Source organism: Globicephala melas, chromosome 20 (assembly GCF_963455315.2).
Source record: "Globicephala melas chromosome 20, mGloMel1.2, whole genome shotgun sequence".
Taxonomy (NCBI): Eukaryota; Metazoa; Chordata; class Mammalia; order Artiodactyla; family Delphinidae; genus Globicephala; species Globicephala melas.
In genome coordinates, this window is record NC_083333.1 from 5500667 (window position 1) to 5521164 (window position 20498).

At 35.2% G+C, this 20498-nt stretch overlaps 1 protein-coding gene and 1 pseudogene across 1 annotated transcript in view; both read left to right on the forward strand.

Moving 5' to 3' along the window:
• TAOK1 (TAO kinase 1) overlaps nt 1-20498 on the forward strand; it is a 149000-nt gene that overhangs the window by 89831 nt on the left and 38671 nt on the right. The window contains exons 8-12 of the mRNA XM_030861930.2: nt 2492-2583; nt 13667-13760; nt 15306-15387; nt 17855-18022; nt 19903-20106. Coding sequence (XP_030717790.1) covers nt 2492-2583; nt 13667-13760; nt 15306-15387; nt 17855-18022; nt 19903-20106 — 640 coding nt within the window. The remainder of the gene's footprint in view (nt 1-2491; nt 2584-13666; nt 13761-15305; nt 15388-17854; nt 18023-19902; nt 20107-20498) is intronic.
• On the forward strand, nt 5705-6463 carry LOC132594342 (lysine-rich coiled-coil protein 1-like; annotated as a pseudogene).

Genomic DNA, 20498 nt, shown 5'->3' on the forward strand with positions numbered 1-20498 from the left:
TGCTCCCCTTACATCCCCCATTTTTAAAATTTGTCCCCCCTACAGTTTCCTTCCTATGATTATCTGCATCATATACTGGGTGTGGGAGTGAAAACATTCAATAAAAATTCAAGTGGGGAAAAGATAGAAATGCTAAGTGGAAATGTGTGTGTTTTCTTTAGATTTATATTTACTATATATCATTGATCTTCAGACTAGGAGTACCTAAAGACTGGTAGTGGACTTGGAGTTCTCTGGGGTTTTTTGTTTTTATTTTTTATTATGGAGAATTTCAAATATAACACTAGACAAAAGTATAATGAACCCTACGTATCATTCATTCAGCCCAGCAACTTTATCCCCATGGCTAGTCCTGCCCTATGCACTCACCTCTCCCTTTGTTCCTCTCCCCTCAGTTATTTTGAAACATTCTAGACATCATCTAATTTTATCCATGAATAATTCATTATTAATGTCAGCAAGTTTAAAGGGAATAATTTTCCAGATCTTCAACTTTCAAATGTATCCTCTTTTTCTATGTATGCTGAGAGCTGTGTCTTAGGCCCACTACGTCATCTTTCTCACCTGCCTTTCAAATCTCCCTTCTCCTGCCTCATAAAAGAAAGGCTTCTAACCCACCCTGAATATTACAGTGATGCATTGCTCTGTGGTGTAAAAGCCTCAAAGTAACACCAGAGGAACAATTTGAGAAGATGTAGCATCTGTCAGATATTGAAGAGTCAGGACAAAACTCTTGGCAGGTCCTTGTACCTTTCCAGTCATCTGCCTTCCATTCCTTTTACCCTTTGCTTTTTCTTTCTCCCCAATTATCTTCCTTCTCTCCTTTTTTTCTAGTGCAGAATTCATAACTGACATGGTTGTCGTGGGGACACATAAACATGTTATTTGCATTGAATTCAGACTTTTTTCTGGCAGAAGGTGATTCTGATTTGACTGATTGATATGACCATGAAGACTGATTTTGCTAACTAGATTATAGGGCAGTGTTTTTAATAAATTGAATGAACTAATTCTGCAGCTCCAAGTTTTTAATATCTTTAAAGCACGTACACAATATACATACATACACTGTGCATTATATCCTTTGCAGCTATTAAATTTATAAAATTTACATATCAACTCAAAAGTGTGCAAGGGATACACAGTTTTTATAAATTCATTGAAGGTAAATAAATGAATAAAAAATTTGAAGACCACTGCTCTAGATGACCAAAAATTTCTATGTAAAACCCTAGTTTAGATAGAGTCCCCCCCATAAAAAAGCGTTCTGTGAGTGTATAATATTTCTCAGTGCTTCCCCTCTTTAGATATTAATGATGAATATTAGATATTAAAAAGGCCCTCAAAAGTTCTGCAATAAAAAAACAAATTACTTGTTTAACTTTTCTTGATAATTTCTCAAACTTCCTTCAGCATCTTAAAGAACACATTGACAATTGAAAGTTTACAATAAAGTAAACATATTGGTTAATTTGTATATAGTGTACTTGGAACAGAGGAACTAGGTTCATATTTATATGTCTTTACACAAATGCACATGTGCACGCACACACAAACACACACACAGGGATACCTGGTAATAATCTTATTGAAGCCGTCAGCAACTGTTATAAGTACCTATCTGTGCTTAATACCAAATACATATGAAGTATAAGGTAAAGTATCATCAAGAACCACAGACTCTAGTTGAAGACGTGAATTAGTGTTTCGTTTTTTGTAGGCTTTTTTGGGGGTTTTTTGTTTTGGTTTTTGTGTTTTTTTGGCTGCGCCAAGTGGCATGTGGGATCTCCCCGACCAGGGATCGAACCTGCCACCCCCGCTGCAATGAATGGAAGCGTGGAGTCTTAACCACTGGACTGCCAGGGAAGTCCTGTGTTTCATTTTATCACCAAGACACCATCGTTGGTTGGTTATAAAGTTGATAATTTTGTGATTGTTTTAGTTGTGAGCTGCCCTAGCCACTTTTATCATGGGACACTATTCTAATTTGAAAGAAAGGCTGACAAGCTATGCTTATTCAGCGTTGGATATTGTGATAGGTACTTCCTGAAATAAATGGAGTGAGTTTGTCATTTCAAGGGAAACAACTGATGGTATTCAATACCAATGGTAAAATTCCATCTTTCAAGCAAAAATTAGATGGAATCCTGAGACCAAAATGTTTGAGAATCACTGGCCTAAAGGCTATACAGTATTAGAATTTGCAGACTTGAATGGATGCAGAATACAGCCCTCCTCTAGGGCATCCTTCCTTTAGGATGCTGTTATATGATCATGACACATGGTGAGAATGAGTCTCACACTGTATATGCAAAGGTAAATATTTACCTCACAACCTGTAATACATTTATTTCATATTATAAAAATTCTTAATGTCCAGATATATTGCCTGGAATTCACACCAGGTGTTCTCCATGTAGATAGTCATTACATTTTAAAAGAATAGTATACATTTTTTTAACTTTAATTTAAATGACATTTTATTTTTTAGGATGGCCCCAGAAGTAATTTTAGCCATGGATGAAGGACAGTATGATGGAAAAGTAGATGTATGGTCTCTTGGTATAACGTGTATTGAACTAGGTAAGCATGTTCTTTATTACTATGTAGTAAATTTTGATCAAAGTTTTACCTCAATTTCTATACCAAATTACAGCTTTTTATTTTTTATGTTGGTTGCTAAGGGGAGCAATATGTTTATTACATAGTTTTCATTTTGGTTATCTGGTAATTTTTATATATATTAGCTTAGGTATATTGTATTTGCTCTGTTAAATTAGGTCTAAAATAATTTCCACTATAGTATTAATTAAATTTGAGGTATCTATGTCTTCTTATTAATGAGTATTTGTTAAACACTTGGAATATGTATGTGATTAGTAGATTTACCATCTATAGATGGTCTCTGAAGCATTTATGAGTTACTTACCTTTACCTAGGATACTTACTACTTTGAGTTAGATTTAAGAATTAGCTGTCAGGCTGCATACATATTGTAGTAGTTTAATTTTATGCACACATTCTGTTGCCCATAAATTGAACTATGCTTAAAGCAGCGGACCACCATAACTTCACTAACATTCCCAATGTAAGTGAGCCAGGTGGGTAATTGAACTGTCACTGTAACTGAAGATGATGGCCATCCTCTTGCTCTTGATTCCCCAGGCTTCCCCCCACAAGCCCAATATCCTTTTCTTTTTTCCTTCTTATAAGAGCATTCCATTAAACTTTATTTAAAAACAAGAATATTTAATTGAACCATTCTAGGAGTGACCAAGAATTGAAAACAACACATTAAAGTAAAAATCCATGTGTAGGGCTTCCCTGGTGGCGCAGTGGTTGAGAGTCCGCCTGCCGATGCAGGGGACACGGGTTTGTGCCCCGGTCTGGGAAGATCCCACATGCCGCGGAGCGGCTGGGCCCGTGAGCCATGGCTGCTGAGCCTGAGCGTCCAGAGCCTGTGCTCTGCAACGGGAGAGGCCAGAACAGTGAGAGGCCTGTGTACTGCAAAAAAAAAAAAATCCATGTGTAATTTTGACAAATCATATTTATTTTAAAGTTTGATAACAGCAGTAAATAGAGATTTGGCGATTACCATAATGCCATTCTCCTCTGATCTCTTCATCTCAGTTTGAGGTTTGCAAAATGTTTCTTCCATTTGAAAGTGTCCTTAAGTGTCTTAAATTCTTTTTCTCTTGATTCTTCTTCCTACTGGTAGATCCTAATTACTTTCTTAAGAAACCTGGGTATAAATGTAAAAAAGCTGGTTAATATATTCTGCCCATGGGTTATTTTTACACTCTTATGCTGGCTGATGCATATATGTGCCCCTTGGTGATAGCGAAATTGCATTAATGGTCCTGTTAGATATCATTGATATATTTTAGTATTTATCTGATTAGAAAGTATTCATTGGCTAATTGTACTGCTCGGAAAGAAACCTCTCTAAACTCTGCAGTTTCTGTGAAATGGTTTCTTTTTTCCAGACTTCTCTAGCTTCTTTTTATTGTAGTTCACAAGATAGAATTACTTCACAGTGAGAGTTTTTATGCTTATATAATAAAGCAACTTCAGAAGATGTGACTGCCTTTGGATAATTTCAAATGAGTGAGATGTCTTAAAGAAATTCTTAGAGTTTTAGGCATACATTTGGCATCTTCAACTTTTATAAATAGTCTTTCATAATCACTTTAAAAAATTTTACTTACAAATGTTTTGAATTATGAAGTTGTTCTAAGTTCAGGAACTATATTTTAAGCCTGCTTTGGGTTCCAAGGGAAAGGTCTAGAGGAGCACAAGCAAATAAAACTCTGCATTGGTAGAAATGTTCTGTGTCTCCATGCCTTTTGAGCACTTGAAATGTGGCTAATGTAACTGAGGAACTGAACTTAAAATTGTATTTTTCTTTTTTTTTTAAATATTTATTTATTTAGTTGGTTGTGCTGGGTCTTAGTTGTGGCATGCAGGCTCCTTGTTTCCACGTGTGGGATCTTCGTTGCGGCATGCGGAATCTTTAGTTGTGGCATGCGGTATCTTTAGTTGTGGCATGCAGGATCTTTTAGTTCTGGCATGCAGGAACTAGTTCCCTGACCAGGGATCAAACCCGGGCCCCCTGCATTGGGAGCTCCGAGTCGTAACCACTGGACCACCAGGGAAGTCCCTTAAAATTGTATTTCATTTCAATAAGTTTACATATAAATAGTCACATGTGGCTAGGGGGTACCCTGTTAGACAGTACAGGTCTATAGGCATGCAAATTAGATTTGTAGTCTTGGGAACTAAATCTGTTACATGCTTTTACTTTAAAATAGTTAAAGATAGTGAATTAAAGCAAACTGTTTTCTCATAGCTTGGTTATGTCCTATGACCAAGAAATCTTAAAGTGCAGGATTTTTCATAGGTGAGTTTATATGTTTGATTACAGTTAATCTGATGGAAAAGATCCCTGGTTTGTTGTTTTCAGGAATGATTGTACAATCGTGTTTATAAAAATAAATTTACCACTTTTTTCTGATTATAAAAGTATATATTGAGGATGTAAAATTTCAGAACTTTAAAAGGAGTAAAAGGAAAATAAATCAAAATAAATATAACTACAGTAATTTGTTAATGTGTGCACAGGATAGAAAGATGTAAACTGTGACATCAAAAACATAAATCAGTGGTGCACCTTGCAGCTATGGCGGCCTTGTGGTGGTGCTGTCCATTCAGCCACTGGTGGTGGTGGCGACTTCCTCTCAGGAAGTCCGGTCTCCACCTCCTGCTCCCACCACGCTTGCTCGGTGGCGGCAGAGGCAGCGGTTGTCCCTGCCTCTCCGCCTCCTCCACCTTGGCCTATCCACCAGCTGGCATTGGCGGAGAGGGAGATGGTAGTTGTAGATGGCCACCCCTGCCTCAGAGAAGATACCACATTGAATGAGCAAAGAATGAACTTTTTACAGATACCTTTTATAAAAGGCTTATAAGGAATAGTGCCATAATTTGAATCACAATGGATTTCACATTATGAGGTGAATGGGAGTGAAGTATTGGACAAAAGTAGATTTTTTAATCTCTACATCATGGTTTTTAGCTCCTCAGTTGTTGCACAGTCTCACTATTTGGGGAAAGTTCGTGCTAAAAAACTGAAGCAATTAATGGGTGAATATGATCAAATTTTTCCACCAAGTTCTCAACCTGATAAGCAGAATCCTTTGTCAACCTAATGAAGTATTCAAGGAAGACATCTGACTCTTTTCAAGATGAACTTGAAGATTATATCAAAGTGCAGAAAGCCAGAGGCTTAGAGCCAAAGACTTGTTTCAGAAAGGTGAGAGAGGATTATTTGGAAACCTGTGGATACAAATAAGAGGTTAATTCTAGACCCAGGTGTAGAATGTTTGATCAAAGACTCCCTTATGAACCCGTCCAGACCTACCGAAGACCGTGCAATATTTCACAAGCAGTGGAGAAGCGGTTACCTCAGTGACTACCAGCTCATGACAGCAGGCTGAGACTGGACTCCCTGAACTACTGTCAATTCACCAGGGACTGTTTCTCAGGAAAACCAGTATCCCTGAACTTTAGTCAACAAGAGTAAAACTGTGGCTCATACAGTGTACGATCTGGAGTTTACAGGCACCTCTCCTCAGAAAACAGTGCCAAGCTAGTTATAAACAGATACATCAGAAGAGAGAAAGATACCCAGAGGAAGGCCAGGAAAAACCAGAGGAGGAGTGGTCCAAGCATAAGAGGAAGAAAGCTTATGAGGAAATAGATTTAGACAAACACAAGAGCATCCAAAGAAACAGAGGTGGAAACAGTCAGAGTCAGTACAGAAAAGCTTAAGAACCGAAAGGAGAAAAAAAGCTGAGGTGTAGCCTCTAAGAAAGAGGAACATAAGCATAGAAAAGAGAAAAAGGAACAAGGGAAAGAAAGGACAGAAGAGGAGATGCTTTGGGACCAGTCTGCCCTTGGATTTTGAAGCTCTTGCATTGGTTCTCCTGAGGTTAAACTGAAGAAATAGTTAAGGAGCTTGGTTTTATGATGTTTATGTTCATATCGCTCTTTTCATGTGAACAGGTACAAAGGCTAAGTGAACAGAAAACATTTAGTGTGCTTGCTCTCCAAAATGGAAATTACTTTTCTGCTCCTAAAATCATTACTACATTTTTCTTATACATAATGTAATTTCCCTTAATGAGGGTGGCTCTGCTTTTATTCATCAAATTGCTATGATGGTGGAAGTATTTTTCCCTTGGGAGGTCATTTATTTTAAATTGGAGGATTAATAGGCTTTATAGAATCTATTTCTTGATTGGGTGTTAGTTTGGGGTGGGTGTTTTTATATTCATTAGTTTTCTCTGTGAAGCAGCTTACATTGATTTTTTTTTTCTTCATTAGATCTAACTTGCAGTCTATTTTCTAGATTGGAAAGTGGAAAATGACATACATTATATAATAAGCTTAAGTTACATACAGTTTTAAACGTTTCAAAAAGTCTTGATACAAAATGAGTTTATATTCTGGAAATGTTTATAATATAATAAAGTTCTAATTTCTACAAAAAAGTACATAAATCAAAACCAACAAACAAAAGATAAAACGTGGTGGTGGGGAGTAAAAATGTAGAGCTTTTTTTTTTTTTTTTTTTTTTTTTGGCGGTACGTGGGCCTCTCACTGTTGTGGCCTCTCCCGTCGCGGAGCACAGGCTCCGGACACGCAGGCTCAGCAGCCATGGCTCATGGGCCCAGCCGCTCCGCGGCATGTGGGATCTTCCCGGAGCGGGGCACGAACCCGTGTCCCCTGCATCGGCAGGCGGACTCTCAACCACTGCGCCACCAGGGAAGCCCTGTGTAGAGCTTTTTTTAAACTTAAGTTGTTATCAACTTAAAATAGACTATTATAAATATGTTGTTTTATATATTTTGTAAGCTTCATATCAATCACAAAGCAAAACCTCTAGTAGATACACAAAAGATATAGAGAAAGGAATCCAAACTTAACACTAAAGGTAGTCATCAATTCACAAAGGAAGAGAGTGAGAGGAGAAGAAAGGAACAAAGGAATTATGAAACAGCCAGAAACCGATTAACAAAATGGCAATGAGTACATATATTTATCAATAATTACTTTAATTGTAAGTGAACTAAATTCTCCAATCAAAAGAAATGGAATGACTAAATGGATAAAAAAACAAAACCCATCTGTATGTTGCCTACAAGAGAGTCACTTCAGATATAAGAACACATAGAGACTGAAAGTGAGGAATGGAAAAAGATATTCCATATAAATGGAAACCAAAAGAAAGCTAGGGTAGCTATAGTTTTGTCAGACAAAATAGACTTAAAAAAAAGACTGTAATAAAAGACAAAGAAAGGCATTACATAATGATTAAAGAAGTCAGTTCAGCAAGAGAATATACCTTTTGTAAATATTTATGCACCCAACATAAGATCACCTAAATATATAAAACAACATAAACAGACCTAAAGGGAGAAATCGACAGCAATACAATAATAGTAGGGGACTTTAATACCCCGTGTTCATCAGTGACTAGATCACAGACAAAAAGTCAATATGTGACATTGACCTTAAATGACACATTAGACCAAATGGACTTAACAGACACACACAGAACATTTCATCTCAAAGCAACAGAATACACGTATTTCTTAAGCGTATACGGAATGTTCTCCAGGATAGATCTTATGTTAGGCCACAAAACAAGTCTTAATAAATTTAAGAAGATTAAAATCACATCAAACTTCTTTCCCAACCACAATCGTATGAAACTTGAAATCAGTTATAAGAAGAAAACTGGAACATTCACAGATATATGGAGATTAAACAAAACAATACTGAACACTCAATGGGTCAAAGAAGAAATCGAAAAATATCTCAAGACAAATGAAAATACCTGGGACTTCCCTGATGGTCCAGTGGTAAAGAATCCACTTTCCAATGCAGGGGACGTGGGTAAGATCCCTGGGCAGGAAGATCCCACATGCTGTGGAGCAACTAAGCCCATGCGCCGCAACTACTGAGCCTGTGCTCTAGAGCCCATGAGCCACAACTACTGAGCCCACGTGCCACAACTGCTGAAGCCCGCACGCCTAGAGCCTGTGCTCTGCAACAAGAGAAGCCACCGCAGTGAGAAGCCCGCACACCACAATGAAGAGTAGCCCCCGCTCACCGCAACTAGAGAGAAAAGCCCACACGCAGCAATGAAGACCCAACGCAGCCAAAAAAATTTTTTTTTTAAGTTTTTTTTTTAATTATTAACATCGCATCAAACTTCCTTTCCAACCACAGTCGTACGAAACTTGAAATCAATTATAAGGAGAAAACTGGAATATTCACAGATATATGGAGAGTAAACAAGATGGTACTGAGCACTCAGTGGGTCAAAGAAGAAATCAAAAAATATCTCAAGACAAATGAAAATAGAAGTACAACATACTAAAACATATGGGATTAAGCAGGGACTTCCTTCGTGGTCCAGTGGTGAAGAACCCTCTTTCCAGTTGCAGGGGACGCCGGTTTGATCCCTGGTCAGGGAATTGAGGTCCCACATGCCTCGGGGCAACTAAGCCCGCACACCACAACTACTGAGCTCACGTGCCTCAACGAAAGAGCCCATGTGCTGCAATCTACAGAGCCCACACACTCTGGAGCCCACGCACCACAACTAGAGAGAGAAAACTCGCACACCACAACTAGAGAGAAGCCCGCGCGCCACTGCAACTAGAGAGAAGCCCGTGCACTGCAACGAAGATCCCACATGCTGTAACTAGGACCCGATGCAGCCCCCCAAAAAAACCACTAAGGGACAATGGAAAATCAAAGTAATAAATGGGATTTCAAAAAAAAAAACAGCGAAACATGGGATGCAGCAAAAGCAGTTCTAGATAACTAATGAGAACCTGCTGTATAGCATAAAGAACTCTACTCAATACTCTGCAATGGTCTATATGGGAAAAGAATCTAAAAAAAAAAAAAACGAGAGAGAGAGGGAGTGGATATACATATATGTATAACAAATTCACTTTGCTCTACACTTCAAACTAACACAACATTGTAAATTAACTATACTCCAATAAAATTTTTTTAAAATGATTAAAAAAGGCAGTTCTAACAGGGAAGCTCATAGTGATAAATACCTACTTTAATAAATAAGAACAATCTCAAATAAACAACCTAACTTTCCACCTCAAGGAATTAGTAAAAAACGAACAAGCTAAGTCCTAAGTTAGTAGAAGGAAGGAAATAAAGATCAGAGCAGAAATAAGTGAAATAGAGACTAAAAAGACAATAGAAAAGAACAGTGAAACTTAAGAGCTGGGTTTTTTTTAAAAAAGATAAACAAAATAGACAAATCTTTAGATAGACTTTCCATAAAAGAAAGAGAACTCAAATAAGAGATGAAGGAGACATTATATCTGATAACACAGAAATACTAAAGAATCACAAGAAACTACTATGAACAGTTATACATCAACAAATTGAGCAACCTAACAGAAATGGACAAATTCCTGGAAATATTCAATGTACCAATACTGAATCATGAAGAAACAGAAAATCTAAACAGACTGATTATTAGTAAGGAGATTGAATCAGTAACCAAAAACCTCCCAACAAACAGAAGTCCAGGACCCAATGGCTTCACTGGTGAATTTTACCAAACATTTAAAGAAGAATTAATACCAGTCATTCTCAAATTCTTCCAAAAAACAGAAGAGGAGGAAACACTACCAAACTTATTTTACAAGGTCAGCATTACTCTGATACCAAAACCAGACAAGGACACTATAAGAAAAGAAAATTACACACCAATATCCCTGATGAACATAGATGCAAAAATCCTCAACAAAGTAGTAACAAACAGTATTCAACAATACAGTAAAAGGATCATACCCCATGATAAAGTGGTATTTATTCCAAGCATGTAAGGATGGTTCAAAATGCACAAATCAATCAATGTGGTACATCACTTTAACAAAATGAAGGATAAAAATCATATGATCATCTCAGTAGATGCAGAAAAAGCTTTTGACGGAATTCAGCATCCATTTATGATAAAAATTCACAACAAAGTGGGTATAGAGGAAACATACCTCAACATAATAAAGACCATATATGACAAGCTCAAAGCTAACATCATACTCAACAGTGAAAAGCTAAGATATTTTCCTCTGAGATCAGGAACAAGAAAAGGATGCCCACTCTTGCCACTTTTATTGGAAGTCCAGATAGGCAAGAAGAAGAAATAAAAGACATCCAGATCAGAAAGGAAGAAGTAAAACTGTCGCTATTTGAAGATGAAATGGTATTATATACAGAAAACCCTGAAGATTCCACCAGCAAACTGTTAGAACTAATAAACAAATTCAGTCAAGTTGCAGGGTACAAAATCAGTATACAAAAATCAGTTGTATTTCTGTACACTAATAACAAACTATAAGAAAGAGAAATTAAGAGAACAATCCCATTTACAATCATATCAAAAAGAATAAAATACCTAGGAATAAATTTAACTGAGAAGGTTAAAGACCTGTAAACTGAAAACTATAAGACTTTTATGAGAGAAATTGAAAAGAACACAAATAAATGGGAAGATATTTTGTGCTCATGGATTGGAAGAATAAATATTGTTAAAATGTCCATATTATCCAAAGCAGTCTACAGATTCAGTGCCATCTCCATCAAAATTCCAATGGCATTTTTCACAGAAATAAAACTAACAATCCTAAACTTTGTATGGAATCACAGAAGACGCTGAATAGCAAAAGCAATCTTGATAAAGAAGAAGAAAGCTGGAGGCATCATACTTCTGTTTTGAACTGTATTAGAAAACTTTAGTAATCAAAACAGTATGATATTGGCATAAGACAAACACATAGATCAATGGAACAGGATAGAGAGCCCAGAAATAAACCCATGCCTATATGGTTAATTAATTTACAGCAACAGGTCAAGTATAGACTATGGGGAAAGGACAGTCTCTTCAGTAAATGGTATTGGGAAAACTGGAAAACCACATGCAAAGAGTGAAAATGGACCAGTATCAGGAATTCCCTGGTGGTCCAGTGGTTAGGACTCAGCACTTTCACTGCCATGGCACGGGTTCAATTTCCTGGTTGGGGAAATAAGATCCTGCAAGCCACATGACATGGCCAAAAAACGAAAAGAAAAGAAAATGGACCACTATCTTATATCATACACAAAAATCAGCTGGTTACATACAGGGGAAATTTATCAAATAAGAAAATATATTAAAGATAATGAGAGTGAGGTTTTTCATTGTCAGAGAGGGGTATTACAAATCATGGGAAGAGGATAAGCTGGAATAAATACTATGGTATTGGGTTGGATTTGTGATATTATGGTGAACTCAATTGTTTTCAATAAACAAATATAGATATTTAATGTGCATATATGCCCTAACTCTATCCACTGAGAGGATCTAAGAACAGTGACACCTCAGTAGCAGTGACTACATCCGTTGCCATAGTTTCTTGGAGTGGGGAAAGTACAAGATGCTCCTGGAACATCTTAGTGTGCCAGAAAGCAAGGAAGGATCAAGGAGTGATGGGGCCACGTGAAAAAAATAGAAGCCATCATAAAAAGGTTCTTAATGCTCAAATGTGAGGCAGTTTGAACATCAAAATAAATGATAATAGCAGGTTATAACTTATTAAATAAATAGAAGTCTACAAGTCCATATAATAAAGAATAAAATGAAAGTTTTATGAAAAACAGGATATTTATATAAGTACCTTCTCACAAAATACTTATTAATTACAAAGACAAAAAGAGAAACTACTGTGAAGAAGCCTGGTAGACACCACCGTAAGTGATCAAAGTGAACACCATCAATAATGAAACCATTTGAAATCATACATCATCTTATAGAATAAATTAGAAAAATATAACATTTACTTCTGTGATATTCCTGCCAAAGTTGTATAGCCCAAATTTAATTATTAGGACCAACCCAAATTGAGGGATATTCAAGAGTCTTTTATACTTCAAAATTGTCAAGGTCATGACTTCAGCTCACCTTAAGAGACTGGAAAAAGAAGAGGAAATTCAACCCAAAATAAGCAGAAGAAAGAGAATAAAATATCAAAGCAGAAATCAGTTAAATAGAAAGCAGAGAAGCAATAGAGAAATCAGTGAAACCAAAAGCTAGTTGTTTGAGAAAATTAATAAAATTGGTAAACCACTAGCCAGATTGATCAGGAAAAGAAGAGAGAAGACACAATATCAGGAATAAGAGGTGACATCACTACAGATTTTACAGGTATTAAAAGAATTATAGGGACTTCCCTGGTGGTCCAGTGGTAAAGAATCCACCTTCCAGTGCAGGGGACGCAGGTTCGATGATCCCACATGCCGTGGGGGCAACTAAAACCCATGCGTGACAACTACTGAGCTCGCACACCTCAACGAGAGAGCCCGCGTGCCACAAACTACAGAGCCCCCGCACACCACAACTAGAGAGAGAAAGCACAAATGCCACAACTAGAGAGAAGCCTGCACACCACAACGAAGAGCCCATGCGGCAATGAAAGATCCCTCACGCTTTAACGAAGACACCCCACCCCACCCCCCCACCCCCCCACCCCCGGCCCTGTGACGCAACTAAGACCCAACGCAGCCAAAAAATAAAGAAAAGAAAGGAGGGAGGGAGGAAGGGAGGGAGGGAAGGAGGAAGGAAGGAAGGAAGGAATTATAAGGAAATACTATGAACAACTTTGTTAATAAATTTAACAAGTTAGATAAAATAGATAATTTCCTTGAAGGATGCAAATGACCAAAGGACGCTTTTGCTACAGAGGACATTATTGGGATACTCGATTGAAACTTGAATGGGGTTTGAGGATTTAGATGATAGTCATGTATCAGTATTAATGGTCGGTTTAATGGCTGTGTTATGGTTTTTTAGTATGAGAATATGTTTAGGAAATATACACTAAAGTATTTAGGAAGGGTGGGGCATCATGCCAGCAATTTACTGTACATTGACTCACTTGAAAAAGTTCTTTGAACTCTACTTGAAATTTTTTTTGCTAAGTTTAAAATTATTTCAAAAAAAAACAAAAACAAAAAAACTTTAACAATACTTGTATGTCCCTGTATAACAGGCACATATTTTAACAGGAAAGTTTTCTTTCTTTTACAGCGGAAAGGAAGCCTCCTTTATTTAATATGAATGCAATGAGTGCCTTATATCACATAGCCCAAAATGAATCCCCTACACTACAGTCTAATGAATGGTGAGTATTGCTAAGAGATATATTACTCGACATTGTATAAATTAAATGCTTTTTCATAATGTTATCAAAGTGATTTCATTTCAATTAGGTAAAATGTATTACCTGAAAAGATATTAAAATAGGTTATATCATGTTTATCCTTTATTATGTCTGCTTTCTTAGCATATATATAACTTAGTTCAGAAACAAAGGATAGATGATGCCACATGGAAACAAAAAGTATTTGCTTTTCACAAAAAAATTATATTTAGTTTTTTGAACTTTAGGAACATACATAACCCTGATTATATAATAAATAGCATGATTTAAACATAATATTTTATAACTAAAATATAGATTGCCACAACCTGTAGTGAAGTTCAGTTGGAGAATGGTTTATAATTTATATAGTATAAGACATAGGTAAAATGGTTTGATTTATCAGAATTACCAGATAATTCATAACTTTGGAATCATTCTAATTGTTATTATGACATTTGTTATTCAGACTGCTTAATGTTTTTTTTCTTCTAGTGCTTCCTTGTTGTGATAAAATTACATTCATTCATGTAAAAAAGTTTATGGAGAACTGATTGACAGTTTTAGAAAATGAGGATTTTTATCAGAAAATTTTACTGGGAAATTAATTCCTCAGGTGTATCTAGCATTTGAAAAATTCCAGGGGTATATGTAGCATATTTAATAAATATTTTTAAAAAGGTAGATGCATAAGTTAGCAGTACTTTATTTTTTAAGGATTAATTAACACACATTCATAGTTCTTAGTACTTTTGTAGATATACATAGAAGGAATCTTTTGGCTCAGACTTTAGTATTATGGTACATATAAGTAATAAATATATTGAACACAGACTGTCTTCACACTGTGTTCAATTGATAGGTTGGGGATTCAAAAAAGAGTTCCTTTTTTGCTTGTAAAGAACTTAAGGTCTTCTTTGAATATTACAAACATCGATGGAGAAATTATTACTGGCTTACTCATTGAACTCTCATCAGTAACACTATATAATAATAATGTGTTAAGACTTCTGATGTTTTAAAAAAATATCTCAATTGGTTTTCTGGATTTAATGGAAGTTTTATCCATTTGCTCTAGGACATCAAATACTTAGGTATACAAAATGCTCCCTTCAAAGCAAATGGAGTGATATTCTGAATCACTCTATACAGAAGATGATCCAGGGGGCAAAGAAGAAAGAAAGGTGGCTTATAGAAAGGAAAAAAAAATAAAGTTATCTTAGATTTGAATGCTAAAAGGAAAATATTGGCTTTTCTAATTTTCCCTCAATATAGAATGAGTTATGATATTTTAAATGTGGGAGCAGAATTTTAAAATAATCTGTGCAAATTTATCTTCGGAAAATGGTGAAGATTCATTGGTTGCTTTAGATAACTTTTCATAGATATATATGAAATGTATATAGTATCTCCTTTTTTTATCATTTCTTTTCCATCCCCCCTCCCACCAGTAGGCACATGCCTTGTTTTGTGGATGTTTTTAAAGGAAATAGCAATATGTTCACTTGATACTTTCCTTTACAATAGGTCTGATTATTTTCGCAACTTTGTAGATTCTTGCCTCCAGAAAATCCCTCAAGATCGCCCTACATCAGAGGAACTTTTAAAGGTCAGTTAAATTATACTCTGTTTTCTACCCCTAAGAAATTATTTAAGAATGTGTTTTATTTTTCTTTGATTCTGCATCAGTATTAAGTATTCTCTACTAGTTTTTAATTAAAATGCTAATTTTGTATACTGTTCTCTCTTGAGACTCTTCTTAGATGCTAAATTTTTTCATTTATTTTTTGAAAATTGATTGTTTTTACTGTGTCTGGATAGTTATTTTGGATATAGTTAAATATCCAAAATAGTACCAAATGGCTAAATTTTTATATGTGCAATAATATATTCATGAGTTATAATTACAAATTTTAATTCATGTGGAACAATATCATATTTCAAAGTTGGTAAAGCATAGTTTAACTTTGGATCTAATTTTTATATCTACCATACTTTATGTATTTTTCTGTCCTGTATTAAAATAATATGAAAGAAAGAAATGACATGTAATATATTTACAAAAATATTGTGGGAGGAAAGAGATTTTAAAAGAAACTGTTAAAATGGATATCATTTATCCTTTTTGGAAATACATTTTTCTAACTTAGCAATGAAAATATTTTTTAAATCATGTAAATTCTATTCAGTTTTCACTAACTTCCATTGCCTAATTTAAATAAATGATTGGTATATGCTTCCTGTTCTCAAAAATTTTATTTCATTTGGCAGTTGACTGTCTTATTAATAGCAGTAATAGTATTGTTGAACTTAATATAGTTCTTAAAACATCTACATAAAGCAATAGTAAGTAGATTTGATTCTCTTTGTGACCCTAAGAAATCTTGTTGATTTTTCACTCTAAAATTTAAGTAGCCTATTTTTATATGAATGTTTTAGAATTTCAGAGGGATTCAGTTTATTTTCACCAACGCACATCAATTAAAGATACAAAGAAATTGAAAGGATCTTATATATATTCAATAGTATTATTTGCAACTTTAGCATGTAGAAGAGCAGTATAAAGTTTCAGTAATGCTTGGGGAATTTTAGGCAGTAAGCGCACTCATACCGTCAGAAATGAAAGCTTGAATAAATTGGTACTCACAATAGCAACAAAAGATTTAGTAAAGCTAGGAATTATATTAGTGAAAAATAAGCAAGATCTATATGTAGAAAACTGTCAAACTTAGAAATATTTCTAAATATATTATTTTTGGGTAAGAAGACTGAATATTGTAAATAGTGGTACATACCAAGCTAAGGCTTAGGAAAAAGGAAGAATGTGATTTGCTTCTTACACTTGTCTAATATAGGTGAAAGAAGCTCTTTGGGTATAACCCAACCCACCAGGCCTAGGTATTTGGTATTTGGTGATTAGGTCCCAAGTCTGTATATATTATTCATTTACCTGGTCCATAGTGTGTATTGGCACAGCCTTATTGGAAACGATAGGAAGTAGCTATCAAGTGCTTCTTTCCCTTTGGCCTAATGACATTTCTTTCACAATCCATCATAAAGAAAAAAATTAATAGAAAAAAGGTGTTTTTTACATATGAAGCTATTTATCTCAGAATTAAAAGTTGGAAATAAACTGTCCAGAATTAGGGTAATGGTTAAAAAATTATGGCATAAAGATTTGATGAAATATTCTGTAGGCATCATGTTTATGAGTTTGAAATAACAATACTTATGATAGTGAAAGTAGAATCAAATATGATATAGTTAGGACTCTGCATAGAGAAGAAATAAATTTGGCTAACAAAGGACGTAAAAGTGTTACAAAAATTCAAGGGTATCTCATGAACTCAAGGACAGAAGGTATCTTTCTGCAATCTATATACTAACTGTATCTACAAAACAAAAGTCTATACATAGAAAATTTCTGAAAAGAAAGGTATCAAAATGTAGCAGTGATATTCTAAAGTTGGAATTGTTCTTTCTACTTTATTTGATAACGTTAAGCTTTATTAAATGTTAGTGGTAAAAATCACTAATAATATAATGGCTTTTAATCAACTGCTAGTGTTTTATGAAGAGTATTGTTTATGCAACATACAAAGAAAACCATAATATCCAGGTTTATATTACATAATTCACCATCAGTAAATGCATTTCTGTTGAAACCTAATAAAACTCAGAACTGACGTGCCTTTTCTGTGAAATCAACAGTTATAAGAATATGTAAACCTTTATTTAGCCTTTGTTTAGGGCTCTAACTGGACTTACCTCTTAGTGTTTAATTAAACCCTTTTATCATTTCAACTCTGCATTTTCAGTTGACCAACAAAAGTATGATGTGCAAAGTTTTTATAAAATGTACGGGGGTAGTTACGTAGGCAGAGAGTGAATATATGTAAATGACAGTTTCATAAATATAAGATGTCAGAAATGTAATAGAATTAAATAGCTATAGATAATATGCGTTATCTATCATGATTATTCAGGATAGTATCTCTAGGGTCTAAGAAGGGGTACATTTGTACTAACTGAAAAATATATAGATTTCAACTTGACTTTTACATTCTCTTATCCAGCACATGTTTGTTCTTCGGGAGCGCCCTGAAACGGTGTTAATAGATCTTATTCAGAGGACAAAGGATGCAGTAAGGGAGCTGGACAATCTGCAGTATCGAAAGATGAAGAAACTCCTTTTCCAGGAGGCACATAATGGACCAGCAGTAGAAGCACAGGAAGAAGAAGAGGTAATAATTTAGAAATGATGCAAATATTGAGCTCTCTTCATTGGCTTCTTTACTTATGCAACTTGTCTTTTACATCACGAATCTCTTACATCAGTGGTTCTCAGGTTGTGTTTTCTTAACACTGGTCCTGTAAGATCCCAGGTGGGAAAAAAGGGTTTTGTGTTCTTTAAATCCAGTCCCTTCATAGTGCACATTGGCATACATAGTAAAGCTCTGAGAAGTCTTGTATTAAAGAAACTGGTTCAACTTTGTTTAATCTGGTCCCTCTCAAATATCTTGGACACTGAACCCTTTTTTTTGCCTGCTTGTCCAGTTGTGTGGGACATGCTTTTGAAAGTATTTGAAACTATAGACTCTGGAAGTTGACAGTACTCACTCACAAGTCATTAGAAAGTTACCAAGCATTCTTCCAGGGACACTTCTTTTCAGTTCTGCATACTTTGATTCCATCTACGCAGTTCTAAAATACTCATTTTACAAATGAGTAAAAGCAAGGGTCAGTGGTTAACTCACTGTAGGTAGAGCCATATGGGTTCAAATTCAAATAGCTGTCACTCTTAAGGTCAAGTTCTTTCCCTGTTGCCTTTTAGGGAGAATGGAAATATAAATTTGCAATGGATATGTTACAGAACTTTCTCACATGGAAATATACATATAAAGCTATCTTTTTTACTGTAAATATTTTCAGTTTTCTTCTTTGCTTCTGTCAGAATTCCAGAGCTTTGATTTGTTTTTTCTGTTTTCCAGTGAGAGAGATCACTTTGCATTCTGAAACTAGGAGCAGCAGTTAATTACTTTTATTTTTAATAGTGCTACGTAATTAATGAACTATAAAATGCAAGATTTTATTAACCTACAGTTTTGGGTATTTTTGTTTTATTTTTTAGTTCTTTTGATAGTCTTTTGAAAATTGTTTTGGGTTATTCTAGATATATGAAACAAAGTTGTGGTAAAGTAAAGTTGTGAAATTAATAAGATTCTCATGTAGTTTAATCTATAACAGCATCTCTGTTAGGCTAGAGACATAAGAAAAGTTCCTCTATATATACCATGTGTCCATATTTATTAAATTCTGCATATCTTATAGAATTTTGGTATGGTAAGACTATTGTAATGTTGGTACCCAGATACCATGGCTTGCCTGGTTACTTCACAAAAACATTCTTGTGATTGTGATTAAATATATATGTAATACATAATTTTTAATTTACAGAAAAATAGGAATTAAATTATTTGGTGGTAGAAGGATAGGCTAGAGACTATATTTTAAATAAGAAAGAAAAATACACTTCAAAAGGCTTCAACAAAAAAACAACAACTAAAAGGAGTTGTTTCTAGGATTTTTTTTTTTAAAGGTTGGGGCTTGTCTTTTGTTTCTTGGAAGCGCAGAATCCTAACCACTGGACCGACACGGAATTCCCGTGTAAGATCCCAGGTGGGAAAAAAGGGTTTTGTGTTCTTTAAATCCAGTCCCTTCATAGTGCACATTGGCATACATAGTAAAGCTTCTTTTAACGATGGGAATCATTGAGAAATGAGCAGAATCTCTCTATATAACCCATGAGATGTGTGGTAAAAATGAATTTCAAAAAGTGTCAAACAATTTAGAGAACATGCTGTACGTTGGAAATAACCCAGAACTGATAAACTGCCTTTTTCACACAGTTGGTTTGGTTTTTGTTATTTACCTGTTGGTCATTTTTATTTGTTTATTTTTCTGTTAGCAGTTGGTTAACTTCCTGGTCTCACCAAATAAAGGAAATGTCTCATGATACACCTCTGACTTTCTAAAGACTGTGTGCCAAGCAGTGTGCTTGGTGCTTATGTTCAAGAAATCGGAAGAGATACAGATATTTGAACCTAATGCTCTTTTTCCTTAGGAACAAGATCATGGTGTTGGACGGACAGGAACAGTGAATAGTGTTGGAAGTAATCAGTCTATTCCCAGTATGTCCATCAGTGCCAGTAGCCAAAGCAGTAGTGTTAACAGTCTTCCAGATGCCTCGGATGACAAGAGTGAGCTAGACATGATGGAGGGAGACCACACAGTGATGTCTAATAGTTCTGTCATCCATTTAAAACCTGTGAGTATTTGGATTTCAGTGAAAAAAAATTTCAACTTTGGTAAATAATTTTCTTCATCTGATTAGTTTAAGAGGAGTTTTTTTTTTTTTCTGGATTTTTGTATTTTATTTTATTTATTTTTTTATACAGCAGGTTCTTATTAGTCATCAGTTCTATACACATCAGTGTATACATGTCAATTCCAATCGCCCAATTCAGCACACCACCATCCCCACCCACCCCGCGGCTTTCCCTCCTTGGTGTCCATACGTTTGTTCTCTACATCTGTGTCTCAACTTCTGCCCTGCAAACCGATTCATCTGTACCATTTTTCTAGGTTCCACATACATGTGTTAATATACGATATTTGTTTTTCTCTTTCTGACTTACTTCACTCTGTATGACAGTCTCT